This window comes from Malaclemys terrapin, chromosome 1, assembly GCF_027887155.1.
Source record: "Malaclemys terrapin pileata isolate rMalTer1 chromosome 1, rMalTer1.hap1, whole genome shotgun sequence".
Taxonomy (NCBI): Eukaryota; Metazoa; Chordata; order Testudines; family Emydidae; genus Malaclemys; species Malaclemys terrapin.
Genome location: NC_071505.1, coordinates 325,069,595 through 325,086,713, shown reverse-complemented (window position 1 = coordinate 325,086,713; position 17,119 = coordinate 325,069,595). Strand labels below are relative to the sequence as shown.

Genomic DNA, 17,119 nt, shown 5'->3' with positions numbered 1-17,119 from the left:
AAAAGCGTGATAATAAAAATCGGTATTGCATGTTCACACTACTCTCCATCTGTTGTCAGGCACTAGCATTGACTGTAAGCATTGCATTGTGGGTATCTATGCCACTGTTCAGCTCGACACCTTCTGCCACTAAGTCTTGTGGGAAGGTGGAGTGGATCGCAGCGCATTTTGGGACTGGGCTCAACATCCCATGATGCATTGTTTTCCATCCCAGCATTCTATGGGCTTCCAGCTTTCTTTCATGGCATTTTTCAACAGCCCTTGTTCGCTGTGCACCCTAGCATCTGTGTGTGAAGGGTTGGATCCCACACTGCTCTCCTATGCTCTGATAACTGTCATTAAAACATTGTGGATGGCAGTGCAGTTAATCATGAAGTTCCTAACGGAACAGGACTCCCAGTTGCCTCACCTGCTGTGTGATATGGATAGGAGCAACTTAGATTTCTGTTGACATTCACGGAACAGCTGCACATGGTGGACCATTGTTTCTGGGCTTCGGAAACAAGCAGGGAGTGGTGGGATCATATTGTCATACCGGTCTGGGATGACGAACAGTGGCTACAGAACTTTCGGATGCAGAAAGCCACCTTCTTGGAACTGTGTGCAGAGCTCACCCCAGCACAGCGGCACTAGGACATCGGACCCAGAGTTGCCCTATTGGTAGAGAAGCATGTGGCGATCGCAGTGTGGAAGCTGGTGACTCCAGCCTGCTACTGGTCAGTCGTGAATCAGTTTGGAGTCAGAAGGTCGATCATTGGTGCTGCGTTAACTGCATCCTATGAAGGACCCTGACTCGGGGAAATGTGTGTGAAATAGTGGACAGCTTTGCAGAAATGGATTTCCCTAACTGTAGAGGGGCAATAGATGGCACACATGCCAATTTTGGCACCAGACCACCTTGCAACAGAGTACATTAATAGGAAGGGGTACTTCTCCATGGTGTTGCAGGTGCTTGTGGATCACTGTGGGTGTTTCACTGACATAAACGCGGAGTGGTCCAGGAAGGTGCATGTCCATTCCAAGACCCACCCACCTACCCTTCTGTCGGAGCCAGACGGCAAGAAGGAACTGAAGAGGTACCAGGTTGGCAGGGCCCTATTTGTGGCGCCATGAAAGTGCAATTCCAGAGGGCGCTTGGACCAACCCGACGGGTGCCACTAGGGGAAAAACCTTCCAGCAACTGTGTCCGTGGCACACACACACCTGCTTGGACTGGACATGAGCAACACATCTTGAAGAACAACAGTTACAAAAAGGTAGGTAACCGTTTTTTCTGCCATACTGATTAGCTGCACAGGAAATGTTGAGCACACAAACACCGCATGCCTTGTACATTTCTGTACCCTGAACTCACCTCATGCATCTTCAGGAACACCAGCCTGTACAGAAAGCTGCAAGTGGGGACTTTCTTTCTGGACCAGAAGATTATAGTGGGGGATATTGAAATGCTCATAGTGATCCTGGGAGACCTGGCTTACCTCTTGGCTCATGAAACCTTACACAGGAAACCTGGATAGCAGTAAGGAGCGGTTCAACAACCGGCTGAGTAGGTGCTGGATGACCGTGGAATGTGCCTTTGGCAGATTAGAGGCGCGCTGGCGATGCCTTTGTGGCAGGTTAGACCTCAATGAGGATAATAATCCCATGGTCACAGCTGCGTGTTGTATGTTGCGTAATATTTGGGAAGCTAAGGGTGAAAGGTGTGCTCAGGGGTGGAGTGCTGAGGCAGACTGCCTGGCTGCTGATTTTGAGCAGCCAGATACCAGGGCTATCGGGGGCACGGGGGGGGGGGGGGTGGCAATTCGAATCAGGGAGGCTTTGAGGCAACACTTTGAAAATTAGAACCAGTAATGTATATCCCTGTGCTCGGTACAGCAGTGTTACATTACATCTAGTTTTCCTAGGAAGCAATTGTGAATTTTGGGGCCTTAAATTCCAGTAAGCAAATGATTAAACTGCCTGTATATATCTTGGTGTACACACACACACACTGTGTGTGTGTGTGTGTGTGTGTGTGTGTGTGTGTGTGTGTGTGTGTGTGTGTGTGTGTGTGTGTGTGTGTGTGTGTGTGTGTAAAAAGAAGGTACCAGGGAAGGGCAGACTTTCAGAGCTGTGCATAGGTCCAGCTATCATTCTGAAAGTTGCCCGAGGGGGTGGAGTGAATGGGAAACAGAGAAGTCCTCAGAAAGCGGAAAGGATTGAGAGAGTGGAGTTGGGGGACATGGAAAAGAGTTCTGAATGTGCTGCACGGGAGGGTGGGCACGCATCTGCTCAGTATGCAGCATTATTAAGGACTTCCGCATCTGCATTTGCGCCTCCATGACTTTAATCATCTGCACAGTAATGTCCTTAACTAACTTCTGATTTTATTTTCTGTCCTGCCTTTTGCTTCCCTCCATTCCTGGCATTCCCTTTTCTCTGCATTGGAGAATTGCAGTACCTCCCCAAACATGTCATCTTTGCTCTGTCTCGTGTGCTTTATCATCTGGCCGACATGTTCTGCGAGAGTGTAGAGGGTGCCCCTGAAGCCACATCTGTAGAAGCATAAGAAACAATATACAGAAGCGTGATTGTTAAGTTCACACACAGCATTGAAACATTTCAGTAAAATGCACCTCCGGTAACAACAAACACTTTCTCACTGACCCTTGGCAAGCACACGTCTTGGCAAGCACCCCAAGCATGGTGAGTGTTGGCTGGGGGATAGGGGTAAGTGTTCTACACAGGAACACAGCACTGAGGCCAGTACCGAGATCAGGGCCGGTGCCGAGCCTGGCACCAAAACTGAGGAACCAGCACAGGCCGGACCCTGCAAGCTGGAGGAACAGAAGGGCCCTGTACCAGCCCGGGCATCATCTTCACCCCTGATGAAGTGGTGGCAGGGACATTGGTGACATCAGCTCCAGTGGACAGCAGGCCTCACCAGGAGCTGTTGAGGAGCGTGGCCCAGAATCTGGGACTCCAGGTGGAGGAGGTGACTGAGGCAACGAACCCTATGGTGGACATTTTGACACAAGGGCCCTTTGAGGGTGACTTGCTGCTCATAAAGACCGTTCAGACCACTACCATGACATTGTGGCTGACGCCTGCCTCTCTACTTCCCATGACTAAAGGGATAGAGAGAAAATACTTTGTGCCATCAAAGGGGTACAAATACCTCTTTACCCCCACTCAGCCTGGGTCAATGGTGATAGCAGCTGCAAATGAATGGGAGAAGCAGGGGCAGCAAGGTCCAACACCCAAAAGTAAGGATGTGAAGAAGCTGGACCTCTTTGGTAGAAAGGTTTATTCTACTGGAGGGCTCAGCTTCGCATTGCAAACTAGTAAGTGATCCTTAATCGCTATAATTTCAACTACACAAAGCACAACCGCTTAGCAGGCATGTGCTCTCCTGCTTCTTGCTTGCTGCAGAGCAACTGCTGAGACTAGCTAGACACCTCCAGAGTGGTGAACAGTTCCTGGCTGCCTGCCCCACTGGGCAACTCCACCATGGGCTCCAAATCATCGTCTATCTCCACCTCTTTATCAACGACTTTGTCCTCCAGGTTAAGTCCTCCTGTCACCTCCAGGCCCGCCCAAGTATCCATGGAGCTCTTGGTGGTGGCAACGGGGTCGCCTCTGAGGATAGTGTTCAGCTCCTTATGGAACCAACAGGTCTTGGGTGCAGCACTAGAGCGACGGTTTGCCTCCCTCACCTTCTGGTTCGCCTGCCTCAGCTCTCTTGTCTTTGCTCTGCACTGCACCATGTCCCGGTCATACCCCTTTTCGTACAAGCCTCAAGAAATCTACCCATAGGTATCGAAATTCCTATGGCTGGGACTGTACAGCCTCCTCTGCCTCTCCCCAAATACTGAGCAGATCCAGCAGCTCCTCAGCTAAGTTCCCTCTTAGCTGTGTGGCTGTGCAGCTGCCTATTAAGCCCTGCATGAGGACTTGGGGCTGCAGTGGGGAGAGATGCTTCTCCCCCAGCGTGGACCTGTGGTGGCAGGGAGAAGCACCGCTCCCCACCGGCCCCAGTGTAGACTTGCAGCAGCGGGGAGAGGAGGGGTGCTTCTCCCCCGGGTCCCAGCACAAGCCTGCTGCAGCGGGGAGAGGCGTCCCTCTCCACCGGCCCCAGCACAGACCCGCTGCGGTGTGGGGAGAGGAGAACCTCCCTTGGCCCAGCCCAGGCCAGTCAGTTACGGGGGAGAGGAGCCCCGGGCCAGCCCCACCGGAGCTGCCACAGCTAGCAAGAGGTGCCTCTCCCCTGTGGCGAGAGAGGGCTGGGGGGAGCCTGCACCTCAAACCCCTCAGCCCCGGCCCCACCCCAGAGCCCACACTCCAGCCCTCTGTCCCAGCTCTGAGCCCCCTCCCACACTCTGAACCCCTCATCCCCAGAGCCTTCACCCCCCCAGCTGTAGCCCTCATCCTCCCCGCACTCTACCCCCAGCCCTGAGCCCCCTCCCACACCCCTCATCCCCAGAACCTGCACCCTACCCCCAGCCCTGAGCCCTCATGCCCCCACACACCAGCCCTGAGCCCCCTCCCATACCCCGAGGCCCCACCCTAGAGCCCACGCCCTCACACACCCCCACCCCAACCCTCTCTCCCAGCCCTGAGCCCCTCGAAACCCTCGGCTCCACCCCCACCAAATGAATTTTATGTGCACCAATATGAAGGTGATGTGTTATACATGGATGTAAAAAAAATTAGAGGGAACACTGCTCCTTAGTAGTCCAGCAGGAGAGCGTTTGATGCGTGGGGTTGCCATGGTCACCTGGGAAGATGCAATGAGACCTCTCCACATCGAGCAAATAGGAAATGGAATTTCAAAAATTCCCAGGCTTTAAAGGGGAGGGGCGGGGGATGGTTGTTTGAAATCTGCTGCCCTCCAGCCAGGTAAACTGCTGACCAGAGCAGTCAGGATGGGCATTGTGGGACACCTCCTGGAGGCCAATTAAAGCAATAAAAATCAAGTGCGGTGTCTACACTGGCACTTTGTCAACAAAACTTTTGCGCAAAAAGCCTTGTCTCTCTCATCTGGATGGTTTTGTTTTGTCGACAAAACAAGGCATATTTGCCACCAAAAGTTGCATTATAGTGGTTTTGCCTTCACTTTTTAGTAGACAAAAGCTGCCTTTTGTCGGTAAAACTCTGCAGTGTAGACAAGGCCAGGGCCCTGTCTAGAATATAAACAGAGGAGGATCAGATTCTCATTTACACTAAGGCCCCTTTACATTGCAAGACTGCTGTACAGGGGCCTTAGTGGAAATATGAATCTAGCCCAGAGAACCTTAATCTGATTGCAGCATAGTAAATCCACTAACTTCAGTAGAAAGAACAGGAGTACTTGTGGCACCTTAGAGACGTCCACGAAAGCTTATGCTCTAATAAATTTGTTAGTCTCTAAGGTGCCACAAGTACTCCTGTTCTTTTTGCAGATACAGACTAACACGGCTGCTACTCTGAAACCTAACTTCAGTAGAGTTACTCCTGATTTACAGCAGCAAAGTGAGATCACAGGCCCTTAAATGATAAAGAACCACCTTTCATTTGAACTAATAGGCAATATCAGTGAGGGTAAACTGTCAAGTGCACATAAGCTAATGCTATTTTCCCCCCCCCCCAAATTCTTTAGGTATGACTTTTACCTAATCAGCCAATTAGCACGTCAGGGAACTGTCAATCCCACATACTATAATGTTGTGTATGATAACAGTGGATTAAAACCAGATCACATGCAGCGCCTCACGTACAAGATGTGCCACCTGTACTACAACTGGCCAGTGAGTAAATAGTCACATACAATCTTCATTAAAAGTAGTGTAATTTTTCCAGCTGGTTTTAAATCACACATAGTTTCACATTTGATTATTCAGTGCAGTTATTACAGTAGCCACCCTGCTGCTGTTATGGTGGGAGGCATAGATTACTTGTGCCTCCAGATGCTGGGGTAGGGGGCACAATGTAAAGGGGAAGACATGCGACTGCCCCATATGTCTCTTCTACCCAGCAACCCTTTCGTACTGCGCCGAGCTTGGAGCTGCCATGCTCCCCACCAGTTATCTGCAGGGAGGGCTCTGTCTTTCTCCTGCTATGCACCCCCTGGCCCATGTTAGACTGCTCTCACTGACAGCAGGGCCCAGACGGGGAGTGGTATGGAGCCACTTCTCATGCGACTGAAGCTGGCCGCTCTGGGTTGCTGATTCTGTGTGGCACGCAGCTGCCTGAGAGAGAGCCTGGCTGGGGCAGCGGCCCGCCCCACCCACTCTGCTCCCTGCCCAGGCCCAGCTGCCAGGGACAGGGGCTGAACATGCCAGGGGGCAGGTGCAGCAGGAGAAAGACAGAGCCCTTCTTCCTCCTCCTCCTCCCCCCACCAAGCAGAAATCTGGGGAGGGTACTTGATCCCACATGCCTCCGCCATGTCATCTATGCTGGGAGGAGCAGCTTCTCCAGCTGCGAGCTGGTTGGACATATTTACAATGGCTAGAGGATAATTTCTTAGTAGCCAAAGAGCTATTTTGAAAGGCATCTATTTGCTGAAACCCCTCTGAAAAATGTGTTTGTGATATTAATTCAGTTCCTAGTAGACATGTATCCATATCACAATTATTGGTACTAATTGGCATACTTAATAGAGAGGCCAATGATTGAATAGGCAGGCAGCCTGCATTACACATTCAGCTGTAGAAGTGGTAACTCCATTTCAAGGTTGAGACGTTTTGGGTATGTCTACACTGCACTCAAGATATGCAATTGCAGCACATGTTGGTGTACCAGAGCTAGCTTTAATTGAGGTAGCTCACTAAAAATAGCAGTGTAGCCACAGCAGCCCAGGCTAGCCCCCTGAGTATGTACTCGGGATCCTCAGTGGGATTATACTTGTCTTGATGAGGGAGTGGGAAGAGGAGAGCTGAAGGTGTGAATCCTTCCATTCAGCAGGCATTTAAGAAATTGAATGCAGATGCAGTCTAAAATAAAGTGGCGGGGGGAGAGGGGGAAAATGGCCTACCTCTCCAGTAGGTATATCCTTTGAATAAAGGGGATGGTGTTTTCATTGTGCAGGAGTGCCCTCTATCGGCTAAATTTCATCACTACAAACTTGGGCAATTCCTGCCTACCATTAGCCGGGAAAGGAATTCTGGGATTATATTATGTATGGAAGTGGCACTTGGGATCTTAAAAATAGTTTGCTTTTTTCAGCAGAAAGCAGCAATACAGGCTGGGAATGTCAGTCTTACTCATTTGATGTTTGTTTCATAGGGTCTAATCAGAGTGCCAGCGCCCTGTCAGTATGCCCACAAGCTGACCTTCCTGGTGGGTCAGAGCATTCACAGAGAGCCAAGCCTGGAACTAGCTGACAAGCTTTTCTATTTGTGAGGAGAATAATAATAAATCACGAAGACAACTTTAAGAAATACTAACATGGCCAAATCTGGATATGGTCTCATGGCTACCAGCATAGTGTAGCTCAAACTCAGTCTTGTATTTGAAGGAAAACATTTAGTTTTAGACATAAAGAGAAATATCTATTCTCTGAATGAAGAGAACAGAGCATCCTGAGCAGTATAAGGGATTAAGGTACTTTACTTCAGTTAGCCCCAATAGGAGACTTGGAGCATACTCCCAAGTAACATTTGAAAATGTAGGGGTATGTGATAGTAATGTTGTTGATATAGATACACTGTACAGCTGATTATTCTGTAAGCATATCATTGCCATTTAATTTCCAAAATGTTTTGGAGGGTTACTTTTTCCTTCAAAGACTCTTTTAGAAAACTGTTTGGATAAGGTTGAAATTTTAACAAATAAAGTTTTATTCTGTTTGCATTTTAAGATTTTTGATAATTAGTTAGAATATATACCAAACTTTCTTTTAGGCTCACTCTGCTATTGATAGACAATCCTTTAAAAAAAAAAAAAAAAGCGCCCAGTGTTGCATGGATGTTTTGCAAATTAACAAATCACAGTAAACAAAATGTAGGAACAGACACCTTGTTATACATACATATTAGCTGGGAGGTATTACTAAATGGTTTAGAATTGAGTTAATTGAAAAAAATTGGTTTGGAGGAGTCTCTTTTTTTTTAGTTTGATTTTTAAATAGTGTAGGTGCCTCACTGCACTAGCTAGATAATAGCCCTACTTTGTGAGTTTTTCATTCAAGGATCTGGGTTCAACAGCCAAATTGTGTCTTAGCAACCCAGGATGGTTGGTAAATGTTACCATATATGCTTAATAGATGGGTAGACTGAAGTTAAGTGTCTTGGTCATAGCAAAATTTTGAGTGAAGAGCAAGAATACAACCTAGCATCCTTAACTGTCTGATTTTTATGTATTAGTGCCACAGAAATACGTATATTCTATGTTCAGATACTTCACAAATATGAAAAGTTTCACAGTTTTAAAAAGGGGGTTTCACACAGAGATACAGTCAAATCTGTAAAATAAATGAGTGGGATTCAAAGAGAAAAGTTACCCACAGGTCATATCTTAGGAAGTAATGAAAGTGGAGTCTACACATTGCTGTGGTGAGCTGTTTCCACTTTGGGCAAAATAGAGTTAAAGAATCAGGATTGATACTGATAGCAAAGAATAACGGTGGAGAGATTGCTGCCCAAAAATGTCCCAAATTAGATTGCTCCCAAAAGAGTTGTGCATCTTGCACCTTTTTCACATAGTTCCAGTCAGTGACCTAGTTCTCTGAAACCAGTGGAATCTATTAATAGTCGTATCATTGTTACTGCAGGTCACTTATCAAAATAAGCACTCTTAGCATTATTGAGTCCCTCATGCAGGTAGTTTGCCACTTGGAAGCCAGTGAGTACCTGGCCAAACTGGTGATATGAAGCATCTTGATGGGTATCTGATGTGACTCTCACACTATTCCATATACAACTACAGAGTAATTCTAATAGACAAGTGCCAGTGTCTGTTAGTACCCTTTGCTTTATATAGCTGTGTACACGTACACCATACAGGCAGTCCCAAAAGAGCTAATTTCTACAAATAACATCTTGATTCCCTGTATTTAAAAAAAATACAAAACTAACTTACCATCCTCTGGGTCTCCCAGTGAAATCTCTTCTCATATTTGATTATGAGATCACTGGGGCAAGAATCATATCTGAAGTGGTCTTAGATCATGTATATATTTAATAATACAAAGATACACATTAAACCATTGCTATGTCTCTTTGGTATAGAAAAATTTAGAGAGAGGAGTTGTCTAATTCTCCTCTAACACCAATATAAATCAGGTGCAACTCTTCTGAAGTCATTACGCCAGTATAAGGGAGAGGAGAATCTGGTCTAGTTGCTTTACCTATATTGGAGTGAGAGGAGAATAAGTCTTAATGTGATGATACAAAACTACTCAAGATAGTTAAGTCCAAAACAGACTGCAAAGAGCTACAAAGGGACCTCACAAAACTGGGTGACAGGTCAACAAAATGGCAGATGAAATTCAGTGTTGATAAATGCAAAGTAATGCACATTGGAAAACATAATCCCAACTATACATATAAAATGATGGGGTCTAAATTAGCTGGTACCACTCAAGAAAGATCTTGGAGTCATTGTGAATAGTTTTCTGAAAACATCCACTCAATGTCCAGGGCAGTCAAAAAAAGCTAACAATGTTGGGAATCATTAAGAAAGGGATAGATAATAAGACAGAAAATATATTTCCTCTATATAAATCCATGGTATGCCCACATCTTGAATATTGTGTGCATATGTGGTTGCCCCATCTCAAAAAAGATATATTAAAATTGGATAAGATTCAGAAACGGGCAACAAAAATTATTAGGGGTATGGAACACCTTCCATATGAGGAGAGATTAAAAAGACTGGGATGTCTCAGGTTGGAAAAGAGATAACTAAGAGGAGATATAAGAGAGGTCTATAAAATCATGACTGGTGTGGAGAAAGTAAATAAGGAAGTGTTATTTACTCATAATACAAGAACTAGGGGTCACCAAATGAAACTAGTAGGCAGCAGGTTTAAAAGGAAGTATGTCTTCACACAACACACAGTTAACCTGTGGAACTCTTTGCCAGAGGATATTGTGAAGGCCAAGAATGACTCTTAGCCAGGATGGGCAAGGATGGTATCCCTAGCCTCTGTTTGCCAGAAGCTGGGAATTGGCAATGGGATGGATCACTTGATAATTACCTGTTCCATTCATTCCCTCTGGAACACCTGGCATTGGCCACTGTCAGAAGACAGGATACTGAGCTAGACGGACCTTCGGTCTGACCCAGTATGACCATTATGTTCTTATGACTACTTTCTGCTTAAAGCAAGCACGTGCTTAAGTGCTTTGCTGCGTAGGGATTGCCACAGCTGTGTTCTTCACAGCAGTGCTTCACCATTCAGTAAATCAGGCAATAATAGTAAACGTTCAAAAACAGAACATATTTTAGACAAAGTGAAGGTGGGGCAAGGACTGCATCTGAGAATGAGCCTGCTCAGAACAGATTTCAACTCTAAATTTATTCTAGCTAATATTGTTTGAATTATATACATAGTCTTAACAGAAGCTTAGAAACTGTTTCACAAAAGGTCAAGTTTCATTTTCTATTAGAACATGCCATGTTGACTTTCTGTTCATGGTATTTTTGCGTGTATGAACTGCTTCTGGTAAGAGTTTTTACTTCCAAAAGCAGAGAGTATGCACCTGGTGTTATACAAAAAATTGTGTCTGGTTAACTAACTTTTCTTTCCTCAAAGGAGCGAAGAGACAGGGTAGAAGAACTGAACATCTTCTGGATTTCTGCAAGATGTTATCTCAGGTTGTCCAAAGATGAGCTACTACTAACCAAAAAATTCTGTTTTAAGCATCCCAGTATTACAAAATAATTCGGCTATCTTTAACTCATTGATTTCAACTGCCCAATTTGTTTTTATGAACAAATACTATCTCCGCACCCCTTGTTCCCCATTAACCATTTAACTGATTGAATTTCAGTAGGTTAAACGATTACTTTTTTTACTCGCTATTTACATCCCTAATAGAAAGGGGCATAAACTCTGGAAATGAAGTGTAAAAATATAATTAGGAAGGCCAAAAAAGAATGAGGTACAGTTAGCCAAAGACACAAAAAATAATAGCAAAAAAATTTAAGTACATCAGGAAGGCTGATAAACAACCAGTGGGGCCTCTGGATGATCGAGATGCAAAAGGAGCATTCAAGGATGATAAGGCCACTGCGGAGAAATGGAATTCTTTGCATCAGACTTCATGGCTGAGGATGTGAGGGAGATTCCCAAACTGAACCATTCTTTTTAGTGACAAATCTGAGGAAGTGTCCCAGATTAAGGTATCATTAGAGGAGGTTTTGGAACAAATTGATAAACTAAACAGTAATAAGTTACCAGGACCAGAGTTCTGAAGGAACTCGCATGTGAAATTGCAGAACTACTAACTGTGGTATGTAACCTATCATTTAAATCAGCTTCTGTAGCAGATGACTGGAGAATAGTTAATGTGACGCCATTTTTTAAAAAGGGCTCCAGAGGTGATCCTGGCAATTACAGGCCAGTAAGCCTGACTTCAGTACCGGGCACATGAGTTGAAACTATAATAAAGAACAGAATTGTCAGACACATATATGAACATAATTTATTGGGGGAAGAGTCAATGTAATTTTTGTAAAGGGAAATCATGCCTCACCAATCTACTAGAATTCTTTGAGGGGGTCAACAAGCATGTGGACAAGGGGGAATCCAGTGGATATAATGTATTTAAATTTTCAGAAAGCCTTTGACAAGGTCCTTCACCAAAGACTCTTAAGAAAAGTAAGCTGTCTTGGGATAAAAGGGAAGATCTTCTCATGGACCGGTAACCGGTTAAAAGATAGGAAACAAAGGGTAGGAGTAAATGGTCCATTTTCAGAATGGAGAGAAGTAAATAGTGGTGTCCCCCAGAGATCTGTACTGGGACCAGTCCTATTCAACATATTCATAAATGATTTGGAAAAAGGGGTAAACAGTGAGGTGGCAAAAATTGCAGATGATACAAAACTACTCAAGATAGTTAAGTCCGAAGCAGACTGCAAAGGGATCTCAAAACTGAGGGACTGGGCAACAAAATGGCAGACAAAATTCAACGTAGATAAATGCAAAGTAATGCACATTGGAAAACATAATCCCAACTATACATATAAACTGATGGAGTCTAAATTAGCTGTTACCACTCAAGAAAGAGATCTTGGAGTCATTGTGGATAGTTCTCTGAAAACATCCACTCAATGTGCAGCGGCAGTCAAAAAAGCGAACAGAATGTTAGGAATCATTAAGAGAGAGAGATGATAAGACAGAAAATATATTGCCTCTATATAAATCCATGGTACGCCCACATCTTGAATACTATTGTGACATTGTGCAGTCTATATGGTTTTATAAAAATATAAGTGAATATAAGGTAAATGGAATATGCTTCATGCATAAGGTCTCTTGTAAGGTATCATTACAAAGCTTATAATCTACTGAGTGTGATCATCCTATTTGTATAAATGTATCATTCTTGTATCTAAAACTAGAAATATGAAATATAACTCTGAGGGCCTATTGTAATTATGCAAAGTGTGGGCCATTAATGGTGGTTTGAAATCTTGATGACTCCCATTATCTGCAGATGGCTGTGTTTACCTGTGAGTCTTCCTGTATGTGTGTGTGCTGGCAAGTGGGTAATGAAGTCTTGCAGTGACATGTGATCATGTCACCTGAACTGGAATCCATCTTTAACCTGGTGCTTTTCCAGTGAGGGGGGGGGTGGAAACCCACAGGGACAAAGGGTTCCCGCCTTATGCAAAAGATATATAAAGGGGTGGAAGAGAACAGAGGGAGAGAGGAGCCATCATGAAGAATCCCCTAGTTAACACCTGAGCTGGAACAAGAGCTGTTCCAGGGGAAAGAATTGTGCCCAGGCCTGGAAAGTGTCCAGTCTGAGAAAGAAAAAAAAAAAAAAAATCTGAAGCATCTTTGAGGGTGAGATTATCTGTATTCAGTTTGATTAGGCATAGATTTGTGCATTTTATTTTATTTTGCTTTGCTTGGTGACTTTGTTCTGTCTGTTACCACTTTGAGCCACTTAAATCCTATTTTCTGTATTTAAGAAAATCACTTTTTATTTAGTAATTTACTCAGAGTATGTATTAATACCTGGGGGAGCAAACAACTGTGCATCTCTCTCTATCAGTGTTATAGAGGGCGAACAATTTATGAGTTTACTCTGCATAAGCTTTATACAGGGTAAAACGGATTTATCTGGGTTTAGATCCCATTGGGAGTTGAGCATCTGAGTGCTAAAGACAAGCACACTACTGTGAGCTGTCTTCAGGTAAACTTGCAGCTTTGGGGCAAGTGATTCAGACCCTGGGTCTGTGTTGGGGCAGACGGGAGTGTCTGGCTCAGCAAGACAGGGTGCTGGAGTCCTGAGCTGGCAGGGAAAACAGGAACGGGGGTAGTCTTGGTACATTGGGTGGCAGCTCCCAAGGTGGTTTCTGTGATCCAACTCGTCATTGCTGGCCAGCGAAAGGTCTCTCATAGCTGGTAGCTGTGAGCCTACAGCTGGATCAGGGTCTTTCCCTTTTGGGGGACACAAGAGTGTCTGCGCCATAGGGGAGCCCAAAAACAAATTTTAGGTATACTGCCTCCGCCATGGTCAGTGTCCAAGTCTCTGGCAGTAAGTTCAGGAGGAGGGTGTGATGTGCAGTCTATATGGTTTTATAAAACCATATAGACTGCACAACGTCACAACTATGTGCAGATGTGGTCACCCCATCTCAAAAAAGATATATTGGAATTGGAAAAGATTCAGAAACGGGCAACAAAAATGATTAGGGGTATGGAACAACTTCCGTATGAGGAAAGATTAAAAAGACGGACGTCTCAGCTAGGAAAAGAGATGACTAAGGGGGGATATGATAGAGGTCTATAAAATCATGAATGGTGTGGAGAAAAATAAATAAGGAACTGTTACTTACTCCTTCTCATAACACAAGAACCTAGGGGTCACCAAATGAAACTAATAGGCAGCAGGTTTAAACCCAACAAAAGGAAATAGGTCTTCACACAACTCACAGTTAACCTGTGGAACTCTTTGCCAGAGGATGTTGTGAAGGCCAAGACTATAACAGTTCATAAAAGAACTAGATAAGTTCATGGTGGATAGGTCCATCAATGGCCAGGATGGGAGTAGGCAATAGGGGATGGATCACTTGATGATTACCTGTTCTGTTCATTCCCTTTGGGGCATCTGGCATTGACCATTGTTGCAAGCAGGATACTGGGCTAGATGGACCTTTGGTCTGATCCAGTATGGCCGTTCTTATGTATTCTTGATTTATACCAGAGTGAGTCAGATGAGAATGAGTCCTGTGGTATTCATTGAGCCTTAAAAGTCTATGAGTTGTCGGGCTTTTTTCTCTCTGAAACTGTAAAACCTCTTAGCATAGATCAAGCTTGTGAAGTCTAAGGCCTGGTCCAAACACAAAATTGCATCTGTTAAACTAAAGGGACAGGGTTGCATTGATTTAGTTAAAATGCTGCAACTCTGTGTGGACACGCTTGTCCTTGTTATTGAAGGGTTCATACCCAAAGATGCACTGGTTAAACTTAATCATTACATCATCACATTATTAGTTTTAAAAGGTACAAGTTCTCTGTTGATAGAGAAGCCCTTAGTGAAACTAAACAGCAATATGGCAGGGAAAATCGCTTTAACGCCACAAATCAAATGTGCAAACAAACATGGAGCCTTAAAGGAAAGAAAATCCCTGAAAATGGAGAACTGGAACATAAACAATCATGAGGAAGCCCAAGGTAAATATTGTTCAGTGAAAGAGAGAGAGACCTGCCGGCGGACTGGAAGGCAACAGTTTCGCAGCACTTTTCAAGGTTTTGAAATTGGTTTTTGTTCTGCATTAGAACTCTAACCACCCAGTTACAGCATCTCTTACACACACACCTCTTCCAATGGAAACCAGGGCATCTCCATAAAACATTTTGACTTAGACAAAATAATATATTTTGGCAAAAATGTTCCGGCCAGCCTGAGTAAATTGGCTGGGGCCACCAACCCTGTCTACCAGAGGAAGATAAAATCTCCAAGTCTATGAGTAGGGCTTGCAGAACGCAGTTTTAACTGATAGTAAACAATGTTTTCCACATCCTAAAACCTTTTTTAAAATTCTGCAGGTTGGTTCACCAAAGCACAGGATGTGCACTTAATGACAAGCAAAGCAAAACATTTTCTTGTCATACATCAGTCATCAACATGAGAAAGGCAGTGTGGTCCATAGGATAGGGCACTAAATCAGGAATTGGGACCACCTATGTCCTATTTCTCATTTTTCCATTGACATACTGTGTGACCTTGGACAAGTAACTTCACCTCTGTGCATTGTTTTCCCCTCACACCTTGTCTCTGTCTTGTGTCCTTGGACTGTAAGCTCTTCATAGCATGTATGTCTCATACTATAGGTTTGTACTGTGCCTAGAACAATGGGGCCCCAGTCTTGGTAGGGGTCCACAGGTGCTAATAAAAGGGAAGTCAAGCAAAGATGAGCTGCAGATGAAGAAATTGATGGAGTTATAGTAACTGTTCACAGGCAGCCTGGGCATCTATTTAAATAGTGTTATATCACTAGACCCCCCTGAAAAAAATTAGGTGTTTAAAGTGGGCACTGAATACAATTTAAGAAGTTAAAACTCAGCTGCTTGAATTCTCAACCACTAACCAATTTCTAGTGAAAAAGCATCATTTCCCCGAAAATAATGAATTCCTGTAAGCCCTGTTTTTAGCAGCAGCTGCTGAATAAATACTGCTGCATACTTGAATCAAATTTTAAAAATGCATTTCAATGCAAAGGAATGTAGTCATGGGGATTACTGTCTGCTTCTAGATTATTACTCTGACATTTATTTTCAAACCAGGTGACGTTTATTCTGAGCCAGATTCAGCCACTATTATTTGTGCTGAAAAGTTCCTTACTCCTTGAGCAACCCCCCTTGCAATGCTCGCCAAGTAAAATACTACTCTGAGTGAGCATGGGTGGTAGAATTTGGCTCTCTGCAATGATAGTTCTCTTCTAACGAATTTATATCTGGTCTAACAAGTGACCGACACTAGACTTAATCACTCTTTCAAGTGGTATTGGGTGTAACGAAGGGTTTATCTACATGGTAATGGGAGCCAGAATAAGGAAATAAATTGTAAGTCATACTTTTAGGGTATGTGCACACTTGGCACTGGGGTGTGATTCCCAGCTCACATGGACATACTCGTGATAGCATGCTTAAAATAGTAGTGTAGCTAGGGTAGTATAGGCAGAAGCATGGCATGGGTCAGTCTCCTCGAGCACAAACCCACCTGGCCCCCCTAGGTACATACGTGGCATGGCTAGCCTGTACTGCTGCTCATCACTGTCCTGTTACCCGGCTTACACTATTACTTTTAGAGCACCAGCTTGATGGGAGGTAGTGTGAGTATGTCTACATGAGATACGAATCACTCACCTAGCTCATACTGTAGTTGTAGCCTTAGTTATTCCAGTGCAAGTTTCTGCATACGCTTATTTTGGAATAAGAGTTCTCTATTTTGATAGAATTGACGGTTAAAAAAAAGTCAGTGAAAGTTCTATTGAAAAAAAGAATATCCATACAGAGACTTGCACCAAAATAACAAAACATTTAAACGGCAACTCAGTTATTTCAGTTCCAGCTCCCAGGTTGACTAGCCTGCAATGACAGTTGCTAAGTGCAGTGTTACTCTGAATAGTTGCATTCTGGCTTAGAGCACATAGGCTTGTACTTTAACAGTGCACAGTTAAAATTATGGATTAACTTGTGGTTTCCAGTTGCCTGAAATCTTATTAACTTACATGCAAAAATCAACATGGAGAATGTTGAAAGTTAATCAACCAGGCAGTGCCACAATTAAGGCTGTATAACTTTAACTCTGCCTTCTTGTGCATCTGCATTACGATACATTGCCAGATCCATAGCTGATGGATTAATTAATTAATGGATTAATTAATTTTAATGGTTAACAGCCTATGGTTTGTGGCCCATAGAACGGAAGATCTGGCCCTCAGTCATTAATTACATGATTCACATACTGTGCTCCCAGGA

The 17,119-nt window shown here is 44.1% G+C and overlaps 1 protein-coding gene across 4 annotated transcripts in view; it reads left to right on the top strand.

Annotated features, from left to right (window-relative positions):
* The window catches only part of PIWIL4 (piwi like RNA-mediated gene silencing 4), a 59,547-nt gene extending 51,732 nt beyond the window's left edge, over positions 1-7,815 (top strand). For 3 of the 4 annotated variants that reach the window (XM_054015625.1, XM_054015626.1, XM_054015623.1), the window contains 2 exons: positions 5,618-5,765; positions 7,243-7,815. In XM_054015625.1, coding sequence (XP_053871600.1) covers positions 5,618-5,765; positions 7,243-7,359 — 265 coding nt within the window. In that variant the 3' untranslated portion in view covers positions 7,360-7,815. The remainder of the gene's footprint in view (positions 1-5,617; positions 5,766-7,242) is intronic. The other variant, XM_054015627.1, reaches the window with a different exon arrangement.
* The last annotated feature ends 9,304 nt before the right edge of the window (positions 7,816-17,119 follow it).